The 17,339-nt window shown below is 40.4% G+C and overlaps 1 protein-coding gene across 3 annotated transcripts in view; it reads right to left on the reverse strand.

The window, feature by feature from the left end:
- Positions 1-17,199, reverse strand: part of nipbla (NIPBL cohesin loading factor a) — a 28,418-nt gene extending 11,219 nt beyond the window's left edge. Inside the window, exons 1-28 of one of the 3 annotated variants that reach the window (XM_085475574.1) lie at positions 16,794-17,199; positions 15,212-15,280; positions 12,383-12,532; positions 11,748-11,913; positions 11,091-11,191; positions 10,849-10,954; positions 10,522-10,685; positions 8,869-9,017; positions 8,586-8,676; positions 8,148-8,369; positions 7,748-7,996; positions 6,894-7,621; positions 5,283-5,496; positions 4,634-4,810; positions 4,317-4,490; positions 3,824-3,985; positions 3,625-3,728; positions 3,436-3,522; positions 2,946-3,177; positions 2,543-2,694; positions 2,368-2,448; positions 2,145-2,245; positions 1,809-1,938; positions 1,613-1,695; positions 1,171-1,303; positions 756-899; positions 505-591; positions 15-235 (exon numbers count right to left, since the gene is read on the reverse strand). In XM_085475574.1, the coding sequence (XP_085331700.1) occupies positions 15-235; positions 505-591; positions 756-899; positions 1,171-1,303; positions 1,613-1,695; positions 1,809-1,938; positions 2,145-2,245; positions 2,368-2,448; positions 2,543-2,694; positions 2,946-3,177; positions 3,436-3,522; positions 3,625-3,728; positions 3,824-3,985; positions 4,317-4,490; positions 4,634-4,810; positions 5,283-5,496; positions 6,894-7,621; positions 7,748-7,996; positions 8,148-8,369; positions 8,586-8,676; positions 8,869-9,017; positions 10,522-10,685; positions 10,849-10,954; positions 11,091-11,191; positions 11,748-11,913; positions 12,383-12,446 (4,322 nt within the window). In that variant the 5' untranslated portion in view covers positions 12,447-12,532; positions 15,212-15,280; positions 16,794-17,199. Of the gene's footprint in view, positions 1-14; positions 236-504; positions 592-755; positions 900-1,170; positions 1,304-1,612; positions 1,696-1,808; positions 1,939-2,144; positions 2,246-2,367; positions 2,449-2,542; positions 2,695-2,945; positions 3,178-3,435; positions 3,523-3,624; positions 3,732-3,823; positions 3,986-4,316; positions 4,491-4,633; positions 4,811-5,282; positions 5,497-6,893; positions 7,622-7,747; positions 7,997-8,147; positions 8,370-8,585; positions 8,677-8,868; positions 9,018-10,521; positions 10,686-10,848; positions 10,955-11,090; positions 11,192-11,747; positions 11,914-12,382; positions 12,533-15,211; positions 15,281-16,793 lie in introns of all 3 variants that reach the window. The other 2 variants (XM_085475573.1, XM_085475575.1) reach the window with 2 other exon arrangements.
- Between the last annotated feature and the right edge of the window lie 140 nt (positions 17,200-17,339).

Here is a 17,339-nt window from a genome sequence, read left to right on the forward strand (position 1 = left end):
TCGCACATTCTTACTTCAGTGTGGTGAAATGAGCTGGCATGGTCTTAATGATGTTGCGCAGGAACTTCTTGCGCTTCTCAGCACGCTGCATAATTTCTCCGGTAGTTTCCACCTCCTTGGCATGTTGCGGACCGTCTGAAGAGTCTTCGTCCTTTGGATTCTGGTTACGCATGGACTTTTCAGCCTCGGTGGTGGCATCGCGGAACCACTGAGCAATGTAAAACTTTCTAGCAAACTAGAATGCAAAACAGGTCTCAGTATTACATTCATAGCATTCAAAGAAAATAATTACTTGCAGTAAGGAACATTTTTATTTGCACACAGAGATAACATGAGCAAATACTGTTTTAAACCATTTAAGATAGGTCTTCTTATTTAAGAGAAGAAAGATTTATTAATATGGTAGTTTCCAACAGATTCCTCAAAAGCCAGTTCAAATGCAATGTGAAACTTATATCTAAACCTTAAAGAGTTCACCACATTCAACCTAATGAAAATACCCACCACCAGTGAGGCATCTGTCTCAGCGTTCTCCTCCAAGTAGTCCAGCAGAGCCTTCTGTAGCTGTTGGGTCTCATCGCTGCCTTGAGACTTTAAACGGGGAAGAATAAGTGGGAAAATATATTTATTGTGCCAAATGGTAGGAATGTAAATCATCAAGCAAGAACACATTTTCTGCATTTTACTCATTTCTGTCCCCATAAAAAACAAGAAAACAGTATCCTAAATCATTAAATTCAAAGCTGTCCTTTTACCTCTTGTACGATACGATCAATTGATCTCTGGTCCATCTTGCTTGTCACTGCATCCTTCCTCAGACGTGCAGCCACTGTGCCCAAATAGTCTAGAGATGCTACTCTCAGAGCCATCTCTGTCTGCTTATTACTGAACTGGTGTACCTAATAGGAGAAAAAGGCACAGGAATGGATGAACACAAGAACACTCTCATTGTCATAAAGTTGATTTTCATAAACCACAGAAGTCAAGTTTGATCAACTGTGACACAAATGTTTTGAAAATATTGTATAAAATAAGAACATTTGCTTTCCTGGAGCCTCCATGACTTTTAACAAAGTCATCTCTTGCTATTAATCTGGATCATCTGTTCTCAGAAACACTGAGAAAAATACTTGCATTTCCAGTTTAAAGAAAGATCTTAGTCATGCTAACCAGCAGTCTCCCAAGCAAACTGAGCAGCAGCTCTGCAGCAGGCCATTCTGGTTTGTTCACTGTTGAAAGTAGGTCCTGGACAAAGTTCTCAAATAATGGACGGTAATCTTCTTCTCCCTGCTTGCTGCCACACCTGAGGGAGGCAAAAAAAGGAAGAAAGGGGATAAATAACAGGAAAATAACTATGCTCTGAGAGCATAATGAGAAATGATTAATGGTAACAATTATAATCAAGGTCAGACAGCCAACGATCAGAATTAAGACAGAAGTTTTAATACGGCTGAACAAGCTGGCAGAATACATCTGGAAAATCCTATAGAGTTACAGCTACTTCAAAACGTTCCTAGTTTGTCTCAATGTTGACTGATGACAAAAGGGATCTTAGCAACATTCAACAGTGTCATCAAAAAGTATAAATAGGAAGAAAACAATCTGAAATTACTTTTTAAGGAAGACTGAGAGGAAGTTTTGCGCAGTTCTCATTGCCGTCTCATAAGAGTTTGTTATCAACACGTCCTGATCCACCTGAAGAAGAAAAAAAAATCTTGAGCAAATGGTGTGTCTGACTGCATGTTGTATTGAATAAAACTATATTTGCTGATGTTTGTATGGGTTTTCATGTCAGCTTGTGCAACTACCTTGGTGTCATACTCTTCAAAAACATCTTTGTCACTGGGTAGGTGGACCACACACTGGATCAGCTGCAGAACCAGTGCTGTTACCATTTGGATGTACATCGGTTCTCCATCCTGGTCTGAACTGTTCAGCCTAAAACACAGAAGGTCAGGATAAATCACAAGTTACTAGCATTGCACAATCCAGTAAAAAAAAAAAAAAAAAAACATCAACACGTCTGAACAATTTTTATTTCTACATTGATGGTCAGATAATTCTCAAAGCTCTCAATTCATGCATTAACCTGGCAACTCTGAATAGCCTCAAATTTAGGTGAATTAGTGTGGAAAATGGGTTACCTGAAATTCCTGAGGGAGCGTTTGCTGGTGGGCAGTCTGGCCAAAGAGGTAAAGATCTCCTCAAGGATCAGCTGCCGATGCTTCTCATAACGTGAGAACACCTGTATACAGCAGAATATGAAAAAAAAAATGTAAAAAAGATAAAAATTGCAAAATAACATTCTGGACCAAATGCCCTAAAAGGATGCTTTTAAATAAACACTCAATTTTTGTGCAGACGTACCGCTGTAACTAGTTTAATGGCACACAGTTGAAGCTCACTGACATTCTCTACAAAGAATGGAGTGATTCCCATAGAAGAAACCTGGAAGAACGGGACATGCACAATATGAGAAATCACGCATGTCTGCATGTCTGACTTACACTAATGTACTAAGTGCAACACTCTTAGCGTTTACCTGGAGGATGGTGGTGTCTGTAAGCAACTGTATCTCTAGGAGCTCAGAGATGTTGCTGACAATGTCACACACTTTGTTGTATAACATGACTATGACACGCTGCTTGTGCGTGGAGCATTTTGCACGCTTTGCCTTCGAGCTCAACATGCCACCTATAAAAACAACAGAAGTAATTTTTTAAAAGATAATGAACATAATAAGAAAATTAAAAATCTTAAATTAAGAAATACTATAATTTTGCAAGCTGAAAAAAAAAACTGTTCCTGATTTCATAAAGCAAGCATCTATTTCAGTTTGCCAAACTGGCACTGGCTTATTTATCATTTGGTCTACTACTAATGTTAAGTTTATGAAGCGTTTCTAAAGTTAATAAAGAAAAATGAATGCAGAATTCTTCCTGTACCTCCATGTGGGTCCACCCTGTAGACTGGATCGTACTGTGGATACAGTGTGTTCTGAAGATGAAACTTGGTGTACTGCAGCACCCGCTCTATGACATCTTCTATGTAGACAGCCTTCGGCATGTGTGCTGAGGTCATAATGTTCAGAGCTGTCAGACAGGCATCTGCAGACTTTGTGACTCTCTCCATTATCAGATCTCTCCAAAGTCTTTCCTCGTCTTCAGCGTCATGGTCCTGTGGTTAAAAAGTAAAGAATGTGAACACTTTCAACATCAATAAACCAGTGTCAGAATGAGGAAGGCTATTATGTATTTCAGGAAGAAATCTGGAGTATTTTTTTATGATTGTCAGCTATTTCAGCATTATTATGTTTTGTTCATGGTCTCTGTATATAGATTTCCGCAGTGCATCACTGCAGGGAGAAAAATACTCCAGATATTAAGTAATGCTGAAAGATAAAGAAAAATAGGAAAAGGGAGGAAGGGCACTCACATGGTTCATCATGGTGGATAGCTTGGACCCATCCTGGATATTCTTTTCAAGGATATTCAGAAGCTTCACCAACTTGTCTGATGGGATCTGTAAGAACAGACACTGGTTTTTAGATCTACATCTGAAGAACCATTACAAACCCACAACATCCCAAATGATGTTTTTTTATGAATAAATAGAATATAGTACCCTGCTGGAGATGCCCATGGCCTTAATTTTGGCAGATTCGCTACCCAGCTCATTCAGCTGGTGTTTACCAAGCAGCAATTCCTGAGGTATCTCATCATCGTCTCCTGCTAGAAAACATAAACCAATAAATTAGGACTAAACTCTAATAAAATATAAGAAAACCAACATACCCACATTGACAGTCAGTACTGATACTTACCCATAGTAGTAAAATCCACATCCTCCAGATTTTCCAGTATGTTGTCAATGCTTGCCAAGAACCTCTTGAATGTAGAAGAGTCCATCAGTTCTTCTTGGGTCAGCTTGGGTTCATAAGCTTTCCGTTTCTTCTGCTTCTCCTTCATCTTCATTTTTCTGGCAACTAAGTGTGAGAAATTTTTTTTTTTAATTTTTAAAATTAAAATTTTAAAATTAAAATAAAAAAAAAATTTAATTTTTTTTTCAGGGGGTGTGCAAGAAAAAAAATCTACTGTAAAAATCTGCTGTCAAGTTTTTCACATATCAGATTTACCTGATACTATTAAGCAAAATTAAGGTGTTTTTATGCATTTAAACATGTAAACACCCAACTCCACAATCAAAAATGGCAGTTTGATTTAATTTTGAACACCCAACAAAGGCATAATAATCTCTTCTACTACACATGTTTCAGAAGGGAAACAAAGACCATTTGTAGCACTTAAATTACAGACCTTCACTCATGCTCGGAGGCGGCGAATCTTCCTCAGATGAGTCTCGGTAGCGGCTCCCTGATCCTCGGCGGCTGTCTCGGTGCCCACTTTTCCGGTGTTCCCCTGACCCTCTGCGCTCCCTCTCTTCGAACTCCCAAGCTCTGTCTTTCTCTCTGCGCTGCCGCTTCCTTGCAGCTGTAGAGATTTAGCATAAAATAATAAGGCCTAAACTCTGAAAAAAGAAGCTAAATTTAAAAAAATAAATAAATTCTCACATCTAGTAAAAGAACCTGCAAAAAATAGTTTGGTATAAGTTAGAATTGAATGAATTGACTCACACTCTCCAGTTGCGTCATAGTCTTCATCGGAGCTGACCTCAGCATATTTGGGTCTCTCATTTACTGTGCTTCGTTTCCTCTTGTTCATCTTTACTCTTTCACATAAGGGCATGGTAGACTCGATCTCTGCCAGCAGCTCTGGGGGCAGCTCCTTCAAAACTGCTGGGTCCATACCACCTGAAAATTTGACAATAATATTATACAATTATTAGCAAAATACTTTCATTGTATAGAGCAGACTTTCCCAAAGTGTGGGGCCCATCCCCTAAGTGGGGGGAGGGGGGGGGCAGAGCCATGGTAGGGGGGCGCGATATGAAAAGGGGGGGAAAAAACAAAACGCTTGGACACTGCTAGCACGGGGCGCCCACAGAAACGCAAAGCAGGAGATGAAGCATAAGTGAATATGTTTCCAAACCAACTTCATTCTAAGCCAAAGACTAGAAAATATGGTGAAACATATCTGCCCTTTGGTTTCACCTGCACAAGTGCCACGGTAGGTCTCCCCTGCAGAATTGGCTTTTCCTTCGTCGGGAGCAGCGCTTTACATTTTTCTTGTAAAATAAAGGGGGGCCTAGCAAAAAAAGTTTGGGAACCACTGGTATAGAGTGAAAAAACACATTGTAAATATAATTTAAAAACAGCTTCTTACTTTTGCCGGACTTTCCTGAGGAGAGTCGGTTCTTTCCAGACTTGCTGTGCCGAATGATCCTCTGGATCTGGTCAACTGATAGCTTTTTTAGAACCACTACAGGCTTGGGGCGCTTCTCCAAGTCCTGCACCAATCCCAGCCTCTCCAGTTTAACTTTTGGCTGGCCCCACATATGACTTTCAGTCGATCCACTGCCTTCCTTGTCACGATTGATCTGGGAGGAAAAAATAAGATAGGAGTGAGAAAAAAACATCCAGTATAGTCAAGTTCAAAAATCAATATGTTCCACACTTCACACAATTAGAAAGAAAACATGGGCTTCATTCAGAACAGAAAATAAGGTGTGAATAATGACTCAAACTGAAATGAAATTGGTGATTTTGATGTTAGTTTCCAGTGTCTTGATAGCAAAGCACAAAGATATATTCCACTGTTTTTCCAAAAATATCCAGGTCTTAACTTGTAGAACAAACAGTGAACACATCGTGTTGTCGACACTGCAGTGCAGTCCCACTTCTAATTGGGAGTGACTAGCCAAAACTTAGGATGCAATTTTGGATGTTCCCACTTGTATTGCGCTTGCAGTGCAACAAGTAATTTGTGCTAATTGTGCTAAGTGAAAAGTGGGAGTGAGCAGCAGCTCATTGATGCAACCTTTGTTCACATTAAGAATATATTTAAGAAGCTTTGTCAAGTCTACAAATCCTTAGTAACTGAATAACATTTAAATACCTAACCAGCTATTTTTAACATCATTTCAGTCATCGTACCACTCTTGATCTTCAACGTCATGTCAACAATCTGGGCATAAAATTTCTTACAACATGATTTTTCCCATGATTGTCCTCACAGTCAACCCGTTGTGAGGACAGTCATAAATTCTTAGTGAACACTGCACTGGCAGCCTTTCCTACACAACCATAGACAGACATGCTCTGTCAATTACCAGCTAAATCATTGCTAAGTACTACTAAGAACTTCCAGATGTCTATTCACTACAGAACCACTGGTGTTGTCCAGCTCTACCTCCAAGTCTAGCCTCGCCTCTATCCTAACCACAGAGAGCTCTTGAACTTCAACCATTTGAACTTCTAATCTGAAGAGAGTGCATATATAGTTTGATTATGTCTGGATAATTTAAGCATAGAAATTGAAGCATTTTGTGCCCTTTTTCTTTGGCATCGCCAGTCAAGATGGACAGGAAAGTCAGGCCTAGTACATAACCAAACAGAGGACTAGCCAGGAAGGACAAAACCTTTGGCAGAGGGGTCACACTCAACCAGGTGAAGTGCTTACAGAAATGATTTACTTGCATGCAGTCCCCCCACAAAAAAACAGCAGTGGAAGATTTCTTTAAATGTGCTTGCTTTCATTCATACAAGATAAACAAAATAATTACCTCTACTTTTTCTACTCCAAAAGACAGTTAAGTGTGGTTAATGTGTTAAAGAAAATTAAAGACCAACACCGAGAATAAAAAAAGGCTGACAAATGGGAAACTAAAACCAAAAGAGTGTATAATGGTATGATTTGGTTTTGTGAGATTGCAGGCAGTGACAGCTGAATGATTGGTAGGTGGGTAGATATTTGTTTTGGATCAGCCCAGATCACCTTAGGGATCTGGAAGTTCTTCAGTGCGCCACTATGCCCTCCCAGAAGCTGAGCAGGGAAAGAATCTGGAAGTTTAGCACCAGAAGCTGACGAGGGGAGTTTGGAACCATCTTGTCTACTGCTGCTCCGACCAGGGTCTCCAGTGGAGGAAGCCCTGAAGCCAGACCTATCTCGATCGCTTCGGGAGCGAGAATCAGGGGACCGCCTGTCTCGGCCAGTCTCACTCCGATGCCTCTTATCCCTGTCAGACTCACGGTCCCTGTTTGACGACTTGGGCAATTCTCCACGTCTGTCTGAGGACTTCTCATCATGTCTGTGCTTTGAGGATTCCCGACCTTCTCTCCTGCTGTCATGCTTATCGACCCTGTTCTTGATGACTTCCGGTCGTCCATCTGGTTTCAATCGCAAAACTGTGTCAGAACCCTCCACAGCAGCTGGCCCACTAGCTGGTTCTTCAGGCCAGCGTTGGGCCTCAAGGGCAGGGACAGGGGCAGCCAGACAGGGGTCGAGCTGACCGTCAGCTCGGCCTGCCTGCTGGAGGTCGATGCTCACCATGAGGGGAGGGCGGCTGGCACCGTTCCCAGCTGCAGTGGCCTCTTGCGGAGTCAGTTTGCCAGCATTGCCCCCTCCTGTTGATCCGCTCCCCGGCGCACCTGTGGGCCCACCTGGTCCCCCTGCACCTGGTTCCAGGGGAAAGGAGTCCTGCTTTCTCTTCTTCAGTGGCTTGTCTGTAAAGAGAGAGACAATTAATTAAAATTAAATACCATGACAAGATGCTATAATTCAAAGCAAAACATTTTTTAGCTGTAGAGTTATATGTAAATGTTAATTCTATGTGAACTTCTCTTACACACCTTTATCTTGCACCTCCTTGGAGCACTTCTCACTAGCAGCCTCTCGTTCTATCCTTTCAATTTCAGCAAGTGCATCCAGCTCTGCCTCATCATAAGGGGAACTGGGAGGCTGAAGTCCACTGGCACCACCTACTTGCTGCTGATGTTGCAGCCGCGCTCCCAGATTTTGCTGGAGAACAGGAACCTGCTGAAAGCCCAGTTCTGCCTCCATATTGTCTGAGTTCTGATCCATGCCTGGCATAACATCACCTGAGATATTAACAGAAACACTTTACGTGGTTGGATTTAAAAGGGGTGGTGGTAGTCCTGTTGATCTAAAATGATGCATCACGATGTACCTCATCAGCATTTCTAGTAGATCAAATAGCTATGAAACTGATGGAGAAAAACAACATCTCACCTGGGGGATCCGACTCATTTGACTTGACCCTGGACAGTTTGAGGGTGAGCTTTGTTGAGTCCTTGTTTGGAGAGCTAACAATGTCGTACATATCTTTCTCCTCTTTTACTATTGGGACTTTCTTTCTTTGCTGTAGCTGCTGTTTCTGGTCAGGTACTCCTTCCCTTGGTGAGGGTGCATACGGGGGTGGTGACTGGAGAATCAGTGGGGGACGAGAACCCGCTGTGAAGAAGGAAGAACACAAGGAAGAGGAGATAAGAGTAGTGAAAAAGTGACATTCTTCAGAAAACATTAAACTACACAAATACAGACATCTCTCTCTGATGAGGGATAACAGCCGCAGTGTTTCAGAGTATGTAGCAGCTTCTCCCATAATGAAGAAAAGGTAAGCAAAGTGTATGCACTGTAGTGCCTCCTTTCCACTTCGAGTGTCCTTACGTTTGGGCGTTCCTTCACTGCTAGCTGGCGAGCAGCCTGACTGTGGAGACCTCAGAGGAAAAGATGGATTTCTCATGGCAGAATCACCCTCCTCCAAAAGAGAGACAATACAAACAAGTTAGCATGTAACACCTTTACACTCAACTTTCAACATTTCTCTCAATTATATCAACACAGCTACTGTTAAGACCTAAATAAATTGTACCAGATAAATATATTCAGGGTTTTATTGTGGTATGTAGTAAATACACATTCATCTATTTAAAAACAGTGTCAGTTGTACCTCATTTCCCAGTCGATGTACAATGTTCAGGTAATCTTCAGTACCATGTCTGTCTGAGTGGTGGTTGGCAGCATTAGGGATCTGCCCTGTTACTTTGCCCTCATGGATGTTTCTTATCCCACCTGGAACCATGGGACTGGCCACAGACACTAGCAGAAAAAAGACATTATTTTATTATTATCCACTAGTAGGGAAATACAAACATTGCTGATTAAAACAAAATAAATACAATTCTTTTGAAGTGGAGGTGTACCCAAAAATTGCTGATAAAATAAGTAAGTATGCATATGACCAGTGATTTTTTTTAAATGCTTCGAAGTTCCTCAAAGAGATTTCATCAGGCAAAAAATAAGTGAATCAATAATTTCAACCATCAGGACCATATAGAAAGGCAATCAGAAGTTAGGTTTCATATACAAATAATGAGCTACAAGATTAAACCTGCTGACATGTAAATAACTCGTGATTTTGTTACAATTGAACGGAGAAACTGGAGTTCTGACTTCGAGTGCCCCCTTTTGTAATAGCACTCCCCAACAACTTCCTCCCCAGGGAAGACAATGTATCCACCACACCATAAATACTGTTCAAGTATGGAACAAGAAGGTGAATAAAAGCCCAAGCCATCAAGGTTATTATACCTTACTAAAACTAATCTAAAAACTAACAATAGATATGAAGAAAGATTTGAGTTAACTAAAAATAAAAAACACATATTAGAAAAAATTGGAGAAGCTAGCCTTAATTTTAATCCAACTTAAAAACAAAACAAAAAAAACTACATTTCAACTTGCCTGATGAGGCTGTGCTGTTTGGTGAAACCGCTTTCAAAAGGTTTTTCCTGACATATGCCTTTCATACAGTTATAATCAAAACGACTAAAACTAGCACAGAAACCAATAAACTAAACATTTTAAAACAATAAAAACTAAACAACAAATATTTTTGGAAACCAACTGAAACTACGCTAAATTGTGAAAAATGTCAAGATAAAAAAAAAACAACAAAAAAAAAATTATAATAACTCTCCAAGGCATAAACGAAGAATGTAATCTCGATGCACCAAAACACAGCTGATCCACAGTCTCCACCCCACAAACCACAGACCAAATGTGTCAAACACTAGGACACCCAGAGGTCCAGTGTTCATGCCCAGATGTGTCAGAGCTATTTCAGAACAAGAGAGAACAACACAAAATATGCACAGTTTAAAATGTGTACCTAATCAGTGTATAGTCAACCTGTTTGTGTATAAGCGCAAATATAATATTTGAGAATCGAACAACACTGTTAACACACACACGCGTAGAATTAACAGAAAAGGTCATGTTTGTGTACACCAGCAATGGCCTTGTAAATACAAAACATAAATATTTCCACAAATTATATTTAATTATAGGAGCCACAATTATCTGATGTGAGAACTTCAGTGTACATTCGATTTATGTATGAAGAATATGAATTCAGTCAAACCCCTGCTTATTATTCAATCCAAAGGGAACAGAGTTTCCAGAAGCCAAAGCTACGGATATGGCTGACAAAATCAAACAAAGACGCCATCAGACTTAGTCGCAAGTTTAACATTAGAAAAAAAATTAATGATGAGTTCTGAGTCTCCATGCATGCGCATTAACATTAAACACAGGTTCTCACCTTGTTGAATCTGTTGGTGTTGGTTATAGCTGGGTGGTTGTTGGTGGGGATACTGCTGTATGTAACCTGTGGCAGGGCTCTGAGGAGTGTATGGGCTGGGTACTGGACTGTTCTGTTGGCCCATGTACCGGCTACTGGAACCCGTCGGAGGTGTCACAAACCGGCTAGAATAGAGAAAATGTAAGGACAGAAAATAAGAAGAAGCACACTGCATAAACAAAAAAAACCCAAACATTTATTTAAATTCAAACATGATGTATTTGTATTGTGCTTTAATTAACATTTAAAATTTAAAGTTGGAATAAACCAGATTCTTGTCAATCTTACCTTGGTGGATTGGGAGAAATCGCAGCTGGCTGGAAGTTTGCAGACTGGGCAGGGCTATGCATGGAATTCATCTTAAAAGGTTGTACCATTGGCTGCTGCATGACATCTGTTTAGAAACAAAATTGAGAATTGAAATGAATAACCTTTATAGAAAAAAAAAACCAAAAACACAAAGCTTGATTTTTTTGTTTTTATATTAGTAACATAACGACTTAATGTGCAACAAGTAATTGCGCCCATACTTTTCTCCCTGAAGATGCCAGGGTTCCTGGCCAGCATGGTCTGCAGCAACAGTGGTGCATCTCCCTCTGGTTCATCGCTACCCAGGTTGTCCTTCAGCTCTCTGAAAACACACAAAACGAGTTCACATCAAAACAATGAGGCAGATTAGAAAAGTGTCAGATTTAATGTCAAAAGCAGAAAGAAAATGCTGAATACATTTTAAGCAGTAAACAGAAATTTGACTATATGGCCAATTCGGAATCAGCAAATAAGATAACATGAACATCTTTGAACTGGATTGGAAACTGGAGCACCTGGAGAGAACACAAATAGTTTTCTCTTCAGTACACGGGTTTTTGGCTTTTTATGTGTAGTATTTGCACCTAGAAAAGTTTCCCGCAGTGGAAGCATTAACATTCATGGTAGTCTTTCATCTCTCAGATTCATTAAAAATGAATCTTTTGTGTTTTAATTAGTTAAAGAATTAAGCAATGCAAAGCATCTCTTCTGCTTTAAATCAGCTTTAAAGCCAAGTTATCCTGACGTCTGAGCTTTAACAGCCAAAACATTTCCATGAAAACATGTTGGGGTTTTTGTTTGTTTATTTGTTTTTTAGTTGGCCTTTTGTCTTTGTTCATCCAGACAGCATATTGTCTTACAGACACTTATATACTCACATGTGCTCTGTGGAGACCTGGTTCAGACCATGGGCTAGCTGGGAGGCCAGATTCTCATCCCGGCAGCCCAGTAGGCATGTGACTTCCTCCGCAATCCTCCCATTGTATAGGAGGCTTTTAGTGGTGGTGGCAGGTAGAGGAGAAGGGAGGGGCAGCTGGTTCAACACTAATACAAGAAGAGAGAGTTTTCAGCAAATATACATTTTAGGAGTTAAAATGTGAGCAATACAGGACATAAGGTCTCAGAAAAGTTTAGAGACGCAGAAGTAAATGGGGGGAAAAACAAAAACAAAACAAAAAAAATGTGCATGTAATCACTATTGCACATTTACATCTGTTCAAATTCAAATTCAAATTTTATTTGTCACGTACACAGTCATACACAGTACGATATGTAGTGAAATGCTTGGACAACTGCTCGTGACCTAAAGAAAACAAAAAAAGGAAAAGGCTATGAATAAGATAGGAAATAAATATGAAAAATTAAAAAGGGTAAATTTAACTAGGAAGGAATAGAATATAAATTAAGGTTAAAAATTCAGACCGAATGTTGCAGTTTAGGACTTAACACTGGGAGAGAAGACATAACAGAACTGTGAAAACTTGTGTTTGTAACATAACTATGTGACACTCACAGTCTGTGAGGCTAGCGATCCCAGCAAGAGTGGTGATGGGAACATGAGGCATATCCCCATTCATGCTGAAGGTGAGGGTGGGGGAGTGTGTTGATACACAGGTAGATCAGGGGGTCGATGGACGACACCCGTCCTCACATCTCCTGGCACCTAGCAGAGACAGGGAGGTCGGTAAGAGAAAGACAAAAGCAGCTTTAGTGATGGACAAGAAAAGAGAGAAAGAACTGCTGCAGTACAGAATTACAAAATGAGTTAATGGTCATAAAAATGTATACAAAGAAATTATTTAACACAAAAATGCTATAATTAGTCATATTATTTAAATATAAAAATAGACCCAAATATTTGTTGTGTTTTTTTCTGTCTGCCTTTATGCTGACATTGCGTTTCATGTGGCAATGGTGTGCGCTGTAATAAATGTCCAGCTAGAGCGTGTCAATCAAAATAAAATGCTGTGTTCTTCATTGGTTATTCAATTATGATCTTACGTTTTTCACAGCATTTAGTAATGCCATGCAGCTAGTACAAGCGCAGGTTAGTTGTGTCACTGAAGAAATGCCCCACAGATACAAAAGCACCGAGAACTGAATCCTGAGGAATGTACCACAAGGCGTGATTAATGGTTACTGAGGCATGTTGTGTGTGTGGCAAGTTTTCAATGTCACAAGGGTGGCTTTCTTTCAATCTGGCCCCATAATCTCTCATTTTTATATTCAAAGTTTCTGATTAAAATTGGTTGCAACATGTGCAACCCTTTCGGTGACAGATATTCTCAACTGAGAGAAGACAGCACGTTATATATGCAAAACCAATGCGCCGTAATGCCATCGTACAAAGCCAAGCAGGTACAGTAGCACGAACTGTACGCATCACAAACCGACAAGCATACAGTCTGTGATGTAAAAACATTTTTAGTACTCAATTTCACTCCACTATTGTTTATTACACAGATGATTCAAAACAAAAACTTAATTGCTAAGTCAATTAACTAAAGTGCTTTCCACACTGCCCTGTGCTTTAACATGAGACAGTCTGGGACCTAAATGCACTTCCTGGGAATCATGTTAAATATATCACTTTTTTAAGGTTAAGAGCTCTAATGTAAAGTGTTCACTTCAGAAAAAAAAAACAAGCTCCGAGTGTGCATTGAGTGGTAAAATAAGCACATACAAGTGAATATTCTTCTCTTGTCTTAATTGCAGACACGTTGCAGTTTGTTTGCAATTCGTGATTATTCTTCATAATGTGTATCAGTATATTCTCTTTATGAAAACATGTGCAAAGTCAGATTTTTCTTTGTGGAAAAAAGCCTGATTTAACAAAAGTTTTTTTCATAAAGTTGCCAGAGACTTTTGGGATATCCATAATTTTAGTTTTGTGTCTGAGTGTGTACTTGCTTTGTCGTATAGCCCTCAGGTCACAAAGTTACACATCAACACAACTAATTGTTACATGACATACATGTCACACTAAAAATACACTACAAATTTTTCCTGAATCCCCACATAATACTAAGTAATACTACTGAGTTATCTGGTTAGGCAATAGTACTTTCTGAGTGCTATTCAATAGTCAGCTGTTTGTACATTTGTAGGTGCTACCAGCAGCTCCCGTCTCCCAAGTATCACAGAAAGTGAAGCTGGATTTCCAACAGAAATGTTGTTCAACCCAGAACTGCTGCAGGTTACTAGGGCATTATCCACCTGCACCACCGCATACTGTGTGTGTGTGTGTGTGTGTGTGTGTCAAACAGCTGTGTGACAAAGGCCTAGGTGTAGCTCTCACCGCTTCAGACTTTACACACACACACTGCTGTCAGTGCAAGGTGAAAAAGAAAGAACGAGAGAGAGAGAGGGAGAGAGCGCATAAAATGATTGAGCCTACTGTAACTGCAACAGATATTAGCACCTGAACATTAACTGTGTTACATTTTAACACCTGCCAGGTTCTGTCCTCCTTTTTGTTTTACTTTAACTTTTTTCTTGCTATATTAACTTTTTCCAGCCTATTATTACAGGTAAATAATGGTTAATGTAATTTCAAATCTTAACAGTTGTAGCTGTGTTAAAAAAACAACAACACTTAAGAGGCAGGGAGTAATGCGAACACACTGCAAATGATTCCCAACTGTAAATATGCAATCCATGCTTCTAAATGACACAGAGCAATATTTTCTGTAAAAAGTATTTGGCAGAGCACTTGGCTATGGGTCCTTAACCCCACTTTGAGAACCACTGATTTATGTGACATTGTATTTTATTCACACCTCTCCTAAGAGCAGAAATGCAAAATATACACAAACAAATATTGAGGAAGGGGTGTAAATGCAATAGGACAACATCAACAAAACTTTAAAAGCTTGCCTTACTCAGCTAAATGAAAGGACTAAGACTGACATGGGATGACTGCCCCTCAGCACACGTTTTTAAATATTATACAGCCTCAAGATAATGCATTTCCATAAATGAGCCACAACCATTTCTAATGCCAAAAGCACTGTTAATCTGAATAGGGATTCATCTTGTGTTACTACGATTTAACTACATTGCCTGATACCTAAACATCACTCATTTCAAACCATACAGCTCGCTGTGAGAAACCTTGAAAACCTGTGGCCCTTTTTTTGGATTGAAATCCCTTTGCTTGTTAGATCCTTAACCTCTGACAAATGTGTGTGTGGGGCACACAAGCAAAGAAAAAATGCAGCTGAAACCTCTTGACAAGATACTTTGCACTTTACACTATTTTTAAAATCAAGACAGGAAATAACAACAATGTCAATATAAAGGGTAAGTAGTTTAAGCTTTTGCAAATATAAATTAATGATACCTTTTTGACGAACTCTGTGCAGTCTCCTGTGGACTCACTGACATTTCAGATAAAAAAAAGTCCTTCAATCTGCCGAAAAAGAAAACAGCTTTGCATCAGACTCTGTAATCTAAACCTACATTTTACTCTTAGTTGTAAAGACTTCAAAAGAAGTTCTGCTTACAGCTAGCCAATGGAGCTAAACCAAAACAGTAAAATAATGCCAGTGCCTGCATTATTGTTTTGCTATGAACATCTCGTTAACACTACATTATCCGTAAAATTGAATGAAAAGTGTGTGGCACTGGCTTCTAAGAGAGAGCAACAAGTTTTGATCGACTTCCGCACATCACTAAAGCCATGCAAATATGTAAACAACATACTGCAACGCGACATGAACTGAAAGCATGCGATCCCTAATAGGCAAAACTTATCGTGCGCGGCAAAACTGTTGCAGGGTACCGACAGACGGATACTGTAAACAGTGCATTAGCACGCGGCAACTTTAGCATGCTCAGTGGTAGAGTGGTTTCCCTATGCATGCAGGGGCTTGGCTGACAGCTGTGAGACTGACAGGCAGGAGGCAGCACAAAGGAACAGATGCACTGTGATGGTGGCGGTAGTAGTGGGGGCTGCATCCTCCAGAAGCCGCCAGCCCCCGTGCACATTCTGCACACTGGCTAATTCGAGAAAGCCAACGAAACTGTACTGGCTCTGGTCAAGGGGGAAAATATCTGACAACATGCATACCTAACTCAAACAGTAAAGCAAGGAAGAGCAGGGGCAGAGTACGTTTCTGCGCGAACCATAGTCAAAATATTTCACAGCAGGTTCGCCACCAAAACCACTACTAGCCCTGCCAAAGGCTCCAATAACCCGAAACACAGGCTAAGATGTCAAACAGCATTAATAATAACAGCAAAAAAGTTAGCTCCCGTGCAGTTAATATTACCATCAATTTCAATGTTTATCTTAGCATAACTGCAAGCGGCAGCTCGCTACTTGCGAACAAAACCTCTCCAACCTTTGCACTGCCAAGAAGTTGACTGTCTGGATCGTTCGAGCTAAGCGTGAAGCTAGTGTTACCACTGAGTATAGCAGCTAAGATGAGTAACGCTAGCTGCCCAACATTCACTAACAACAATAGTCGTGTTTTAATAGCTAGCCAGTTATGCTAACTAGCTGTAAATGTTGTCAGTTAGCTCCTAATGCTGCTGCTCGTTCAAATAAACGGAAGGCAATGCAAATAATACAAGGAAGCGTTACTAGGGGTTTATGAATTTTTAGCAAATTTCCATTTTGTTCGGGGAGGAAACGGCGCATTTGTAAATAGATGTAAAGAAAACGGCACAGACTGCTAATTCCGTGGCAACGGCCCAATCCTCGGGCTCGACAAATGACATCCAGTCGAGGCCGTGCGCCTCGGCACAGCAAAAACACACCTAAGCTAGCCTGGCTGGCTAGTTCGCTAGCTTCCGTTACCTCCCGGTCAACGATTAACGACGCCGTAGGTGGTCTCGCGGCAGAACATTTATCAACGTTATTGATAATAGTCGGAATTTTAAAAGTTGGATTAAAGATACAGATGTGTGATTATATTTACCTTCGGATGTTGCGTTCAAAGGGAGGGGAATGTTTTAGCTTGGTTTGTGTCCGTATCTCTAGCTCCCCCTTTCTTCTCTCTCGCAGCTCCTCCAGAAGGAACTCTAGTGGCTTGCCAACTAGCCGATGAGCTAGCCTGCTAGCTATCAACAATAATCCGGGTCGGGCTGATTCGTTCTTCTTCCGTCACTCAAGGGTGAATATTTCAGCGTACAATCATGGGGAAACATTCGTTCTTCGGAGTTTCAGTCGGTCTGCGCCGACATAATCAATGAATGCAGCCAATTTCGACAGTAAATGAGAAATATGACGATTGTTGCGATCATCAAGAGGCTCTCCTCTCGTAGAACAAAATGCCGACCGGAAGTTCTGCCGTCTGACTGACCAAAGATCTCAGGAGTGACTCCCTCCATCGGCGCCAAACAAAATGCCATGCGACATTTCGTGTTTTTGCCCCTAGGGAGCGCTGTAAGACAAGTTTCTTTTCAGTGGCCTGTTTACTTTACAGTCAATTATAAATTTTGGATTTGGTAAATATACTACAGAC

This window comes from Copadichromis virginalis, linkage group LG12 (assembly GCF_057382275.1).
Source record: "Copadichromis virginalis isolate Kocher_CV1m ecotype Utaka linkage group LG12, C_Virginalis_male_GT1.1, whole genome shotgun sequence".
Taxonomy (NCBI): Eukaryota; Metazoa; Chordata; class Actinopteri; order Cichliformes; family Cichlidae; genus Copadichromis; species Copadichromis virginalis.